The 7,034-nt window shown below is 30.0% G+C and overlaps 1 protein-coding gene across 1 annotated transcript; it reads left to right on the top strand.

The window, feature by feature from the left end:
• The first annotated feature begins 1,834 nt into the window (after positions 1–1,834).
• Positions 1,835–6,108, top strand: LOC111042894. Its single transcript, XM_022327611.1, has 5 exons — positions 1,835–1,941; positions 5,435–5,576; positions 5,651–5,743; positions 5,810–5,895; positions 5,958–6,108. The coding sequence occupies exons 1-5, from the start codon at positions 1,835–1,837 to the stop codon at positions 6,106–6,108; spliced, it is 579 nt and encodes a 192-aa protein (XP_022183303.1).
• Positions 6,109–7,034: the final 926 nt, after the last annotated feature.

The raw sequence follows: 7,034 nt of genomic DNA, 5'->3' as shown, positions 1-7,034 counted from the left end.
TAATGTCTTTAAGGTTATTCATGACTTTGACGGTTGTATGTCGCAAAACTTCAAACATTTTAAGGATTTATATTTTTTATTACAAAATAATACTGACTGATAGTAAAATATTGTTTTAAAAATTCGTTCACTATTTGTCAATTAATATTGGTGCAAAAAACTCGCCCAGTGCAGTAAATTGAAATTAGGTGCACCAGTGTAGCAAGTGCGTGATGGAAAACCATACAAATGTAAATGTCAACTGTCAAGTACGGCTCATACGACGGCAAGTACTGCTACGGCATTAAAGCTAATAGGTAGCTAAACCACCATTTTGTGACTCATTTATCACTGTGAATTTGAAATTGCCCGAGTTGTATCATTTTTATATTGATAAATGAGTCGCATAGCCATACCCATTATATATAGAGCTTTGGTAAGTGTAGGAACGTGGACGGTTGAGGACTTAACACGTTGTTTCTACGCTTACACAATAATGATGTCCACGCTGTTAAGCAATACAATTCACAGTTGAGTAGTGAGACGCGAATAAGTCGGTAACAACTTTATTTGGTTGAAAAAAGTACAAACGTGTAGTAATGTTTAAGAAAGATCGGAACGAGCGCGGTACATATTCTGACGCGTATAAAAGAACAAAAATGTGTTAAAAAGGCACATGTATGAATGGCGGCCGGATCGTTCGACGATTGTAACAGAGCCACAGAGGTAACGCAGCGTCGCGGTGGTACATGGTACGTCAAAAAAAGCTAGATTGGTGCCGTCGCCGGCGACGTGGTCGTCGTAGCGCGAACCTCAAACCGACGCGAGTAGAAGGGGCGCGCTCGTTCGGAACGCATGGAACATATAATAAAACAACTCACAGAGGACGTATTCGTACATGGCACAAAAAAAACGAATACAAAATAAGTGGTAAAGAATTTGGAGTGTATCGGTACGTATCGGGTCAATTTTGGGCGTTCAAGATGTTACACGTGCAATGTACAAGCGATACGTACCGACCCGTATCGGACTCGGACTCCGATACGAGGTGGTACGTCACTATTCCGTATCGATACGTATCGAATTTTTCTCCTTGAAAATCTTGAAAAATACAAAATAACATTTGTGTGTGCCGTACGCGTAGTGATGAGAAATAAGTGGTGATAAGACGCGGGATCACCAAGGAGCCTTAGTACTGCACCTCTGGCTTATAACGTCCTTGAGTTCTACTCTGACCTGACAGACATCGACCGACGCGCTCGGCGCACTCGCGCACAACAGACATACGATTTATGTTACTGCTTTCTTATCTTAAATATGTAGTTTTATCCATGGCTAAATAACTAGGTATGATCGCATTGAGACGCATTTTAGCTATGACAGTTGACTGTCGACAATACAATCCGACATTTCCCGTGTGCCCGCTGCCTGCAGTACTTGTGAGTCGGTATATCGTGTGTCGGTCATTACTCATTTGTGATTTATTTAATATTTTGATCTCGTGACACAAAATGAATAGGAAAAGGAAATTTGAATTCGCCGTGGGTTAGTAACAAGGGTTAGTTTAATTACAATAACCGTACGGTTAAGTTCATCTCCCGGTTTGGTAGATATTATGCTGCCAATTCCCCCGTCCAATTGCTTGGCCATGCACCTAATGGGTTAACTACCTATTCAGTAGACATTACTAATGAATTCCCAATATGATATTAAATCTTACAAGTTTCAACTGCTGGTACCTATTTGTTATTTATGTGATTATAATATGCTATTAGTGAACTATATAATTAATGTATTAGTTGTCAAAAGCAAGTTGTTGCCAAGCTGACTTGAGGCAGACTTCACGCTGACTGGCATGCAAGTGAATTGTGCTCATAGAGGTTCTGTGCAGGTTAAAGCTTTTCTGGATCTCTACAATACTGGATTAGCTCTAGATTTGTCAACCAAACAGCATTGTGCAAGGTAGTGTGTTAGTTATATGGGTTTAATCGCAAATTACTCTGCCTTTGTCTGGTGTTCCTCGAGCAATTTTATCTTCACTTCGTTTTTTTTTCTGTTGGTAAATAGTGCATCTTGCATATTCAAAAATAATATTGTTTGCTAATGATGTGAAGGTATTAAGATAAAAAAATAGCCTTGATTGTGTGAGGTAACAGGTAGATCGAGATCCTCCTACAAGATACTAAATAATAACTAAAATCCAAAATAACTTGAGTGTGTTCAACTCAGACTCCTACATTATGCTAGTTTTATACTTAAGATACCTTGTTCATAATTGTATGCCCATTGCTACTCACCTTTGCTTACCTTCTTTAGTCAAATGTCGATGTATAGCAGGTATTAAATTGTGGGTCTGCTAAACAAAAATAACGATTTACCTGTCCTCTCTAATCTGCTTCAAAGTTCATTATCGTTCATCTCATTCTAGTGCCCTCTTCTACGTCTCACATCCCACCACCAATTAGATAGATAATGACTAATGAGCCTTTACGACTAGATAATAATGTTTGACAATTGCAGATCCTGCCTTTAACAACTTTTTATTCTAATTATGTGTAATTTATATATTATAAGTTATTGTAATTTGTATATTATTAATGACTATTNAATTTATATATTATAAGTTATTGTAATTTGTATATTATTAATGACTATTATTAATAATTACTATAATATCGTAATGACTTCTTTTATCTCGAATGTCTACTGTTTTTTAATAATAATAATTGTGAACAACTGAAGTCGCAGCATTGGTGTGCTAGTCAAGATAAAAGAATTGAGATTCAAATTATTTAGGATAAATACTCCCACCAAATATTTAAATAGATAATACAAATTTGTTTAGGAAGAATGAATATTAATGAATATCTTTTATTAATTAAAACAATTTACAGTGTAGTACATTTTTTGGTATATTTATATACGTACCTATTATCTAAAAAATATCTATAATATCACTAAAATAATATAGTACTCATTGTATTTAGTTCTAATCTGACTTTCATAGTGTTAAGTAGTCTATTATTCTCGGTCTGTTACCTATGTTATTTTATAAATGGTTTATTGTGTCTCATTATAATCGTTTTCTCTACTATAATGTCTTGTGTGGTTTGTAATCAACTGTGAAATAGGGTCTCCAACTAAGACATCCAATGTTCAGAATTTCAACCGTTGTGTACACAAAATAGTGTTATTTAGTTACGTTTACACTACTGTTTATAAATTTAGTAACAAAGTAAATGGGTGTGTGATATGTGTTTGTCTTCACAAAACTTTGTTGATTTGGAGCATTTTACTAGGTAAATTTAGTCCAGTAGATTTTACTATGATATTAATTGTCTATTCTGATAAAGTTCAGAGAGCATCATATCCGAATGCATTGTCTCTGTCTGGAAATCACATAACATTACAAATTTTACACTCTGAATAATTCTTTTAACTTTCCTAATTTTAGGGTTAATTGACCTTCTACTAAATTTAGAATTAAAAAGATTATCTAGTAAATGACATAGGTTTTTATTCTTTAATTTTAAAGCAAGATGCTGAGAATTTTAAAATTGTGAATTGCTATCTAATTGTTTGCTATTAAATTAAAATAGAAAAAAAAATTCACTCTAAAATTAAACATAACAGAGTTAGGTAAATTAATAACTTAGCACATACTATTTGTTGTGTTATGCATTTATAAAATGGAGACAATGCAGACGGATATGGTATCCTCTTCAATAAATTTAATTTGCTGGCTAATCCATTGAATGAAGTGCAATAGTCAATATCCTTATGTTCTGATAAAGTTGATAATTTCTCCAAATTAGACATTTTGGTAACTAAAGTTAATATAATAGCCAGGAATTAGTTTATATTGAAAACAAATGTATGAAGATGCAAGAGAAATAGATTCCTTAAAGATTAGTCATAATGTAAATGAACAGTCTGAATTAGTCTATCATGTGGATAATGTTTGTTGAATTCTTAAAGTAACTAACAAATTACTCTCTGATACTCTATCGAAATTGGCTAACTTGGATTATGTAAGGTTGCACAGGAAGGTATAATTAAAATATATCACATTAAATAGTGTAATGATATTAAAAGAAATATTATTGTTGTATTCAATAATAATAAAAATAAAAAAAACAGAACTTCCAAGATAGGTTCTTATAAAATCATTCAAAAATCAATTTAAAGTTAAATCTATAATTGTAACTTTAACCAATTTGTGTTCAAACTTTCCTAATAAACTGTATATTTAAATGATCAGTTTTCAACAGATAACAGGAAGACTATTTGTTACAAAATAACTGGCAAATAGATAAAAAAAAAAATGTATTTGTTTGGTCGTATAGCATTGGCTTGTTTCTGAATAAAGAGGAATATTTTTTTGTGTGTACTTTATCAAATATTTGAATATTATCATTAAGTAAATTAGCCTCTTTTAAATTGTTATATTTCTCATTATTGAGCCCCGTAGATACTTAATTATGAATACATATGATCCATCATCTATCAACTTATTGCAAATACAATGAAATTTCTCTCATTTTGTTGCATTTCTCTTAGGCTCAAAACTAACTTCTAACCTAACTTAAGGCAGGTTTCAACACTGACTACAGTAATCATTAGAATATGACTATTGTAAATATTATAATGAATTAAATTAAATCACATATAAATATTGTTTAAAACACATAAAATATTGTTTTTTATTTCTAAATTGTAATGTTTTATTCTTAATTAGGTGACAAAGTGTTGGCTTATTATAATGATATACTACAGGGGTTGCCAACCGGTCGATCGCGACACCCTTTCGCATTTTCTTAAATTTTTGAACAATTTGTGTATCTTTGTATATCCCACAAATATAAAAATTAGATTTAGAAAAAGACAATAAATAACTATGAAAAACAAGATTATACACTGATATCTATTAACTATCGTATTATAGAATGGATAGCCCGCATTACTTCCTATTAATGGCCTTTATCGCGTTCGTATAAACTGATAATTATTTGTAATCAAATATATTAAAATACGTGTAGTGTTATAGTGTTAAACTGCGAATTTGTATTGTAAATAAAAAGTAATAAAATAAGTGGTGTAACACGCCTGTACATATAATATATTTTTTGTTTATTGACAACCTTTTTTTTTTTGGTCGATCACGACCATCTAGAAAAACTCGGAGGTCGATCGCAGGTCTATCAAAGTTGGCCACCCCTGATATACGATATGACGCCAAATGTTTAAAAAGAGGCATGACTATGGCTAGTACCCAGTACCTTCTTCATTTTGTTGGTTTCAACTCCAAATTTGACGATTGGATTAATGAAAACTACGTATTAGAGATGAATGAAATTAATTTAGCTTGTGAATAGGTTATTATCTAAGCTACGGTAAGAAATTAATGAATTATTACTACTCATCACTTTTCACCATTTATTTATTATAATTATAGAAGTAGGAAACCTGCCAAAAGATCAAAAAAAGTAAAAAAATCTAAAAAATCTAATACTACAAAAAATGCTTCACCAAAACCAGCATTGAGAAAAACAGATAAGATCTCAAATATTATCCCAAACATCAATCCACATTCAAAGGTATTACAATAAGTATAAAAAATAAAGTTAAGAATTTCAGTTAGATATCTATTTTTATTTTATTTTTATTTTAGCTTCTTGCCGACAAATTGCATAATATTGCTGTACCCCATAATTTACAAAAAGCATTGTTTTTGGATTTTGTGATGAACAACACATTTCAAAATGTATGATACGTTTTATTTTTATATATTATGATTATTATCACTGTTATATTGATTGCTTGGTTTTAGATATTAACATTTCCAGAAAAACATTTTTTGGCAGAAATTGTATACGCTTTCACTCAGTCAACCTATTTTGACGATGATAGCGAAAAGTAATTATTTAATGACTATCTAAACTTATTGTTGATAAACAATTTTACAATATTTGTTTCAGGAAAAGTTCAACGATGTTATGTGTAACGCTGATGCAATATTTTAACTCTTATGTTAGCAAACATCTATTATACGTTAATGAAAAAAGATTCAAATTATATAGAAATTTAATAGTACAAAACCAATCATGTGAAATAAAGCATGTTTTTTAATTCAATGATATAATTTAATGACTTTCATATTTAAATATTTAAAATACTAATAACTTAAGAATCTGAGCTGAGATAAATGTATTGATTTTACAATTATGTTATCAAACGTTTGTGTACACTTTCTATAAAAAGAACAACACTTTGATCTTAAATTTGACATGATTTTTGGTTAGACCTAGTTACTACTTTAAAGAGCTCTAAATTAAAATTTATCTGTAATATTTAGTTAAGTACTTATAGATATTTTATATGTTCATTTTTTTTTAGTTTGTTTACAATTTCAGTATAATAAAATTATTTAGCTTTGATTCAAAATCTTTATACAAGGTTCTTCATAAAGTGTATCGCATACAACAAATATCAAAAATACGTAATCACTATTGTTTCTATAAGTGTTTAAAGTTAAAATTGTTTACATAATTTAAAAAAAAATGATGACAATTTAACCAACTATTTTGTAGTTGAAAATGTATGCAATGCTCCTATCATATGTAGTAATTACTAAAATTTAAAAATCTTAAAAATATATTTATAAATTTTTTTTGGACATTTTAAGTTTAAATTTTGACGAAATTAAATATTTAAAATAAGAATTGAAGTTTGAATTTTGATAAAATTAAATATTTATATTATAAAATAAGTGTTTTGGTATAATTCAAAAATATTCTTTGTGGTGTCTTGAAAACTTATGAATTATATTATTTTAATGAATATTTATCAAACCAGGTAATTGTTTTGCTGTATAGTAGTTGTTGAAAGTGTAAATTGGGTAGGTCACTGAATGAGGAAGTCTTAAATTCATCTGGTAATGTATGATGCTATTCTTAATAAAAGTTCTCATTTACTTGTAAATAAAAATGTTGGATAAGCTTTTTTTAGTGTATTATAAATCTATGCACAATCAAGTAATATTCAATAAAATTACA

The sequence above is a fragment of the Myzus persicae genome, unplaced genomic scaffold (assembly GCF_001856785.1).
Source record: "Myzus persicae strain clone G006 unplaced genomic scaffold, MPER_G0061.0, whole genome shotgun sequence".
Lineage (NCBI taxonomy): Eukaryota > Metazoa > Arthropoda > Insecta > Hemiptera > Aphididae > Myzus > Myzus persicae.
Note: the sequence above shows the minus strand (reverse complement) of the source record. Positions and strands in the feature narration are given on the sequence as shown.

What these genes read in the sequence shown, in the direction of transcription:
- LOC111042894 (XM_022327611.1), top strand. Translation starts at nt 1,835, where the DNA reads ATGCAAGTGAATTGTGCTCATAGAGGTTCTGTGCAGGTTAAAGCTTTT. An exon ending in ACATCAATCCACATTCAAAG is followed by an intron (nt 5,577 to 5,650) that starts GTATTACAATAA and finishes TTTTTATTTTAG; the next exon opens with CTTCTTGCCGACAAATTGCA. An exon ending in TTTGACGATGATAGCGAAAA is followed by an intron (nt 5,896 to 5,957) that starts GTAATTATTTAA and finishes TATTTGTTTCAG; the next exon opens with GAAAAGTTCAACGATGTTAT.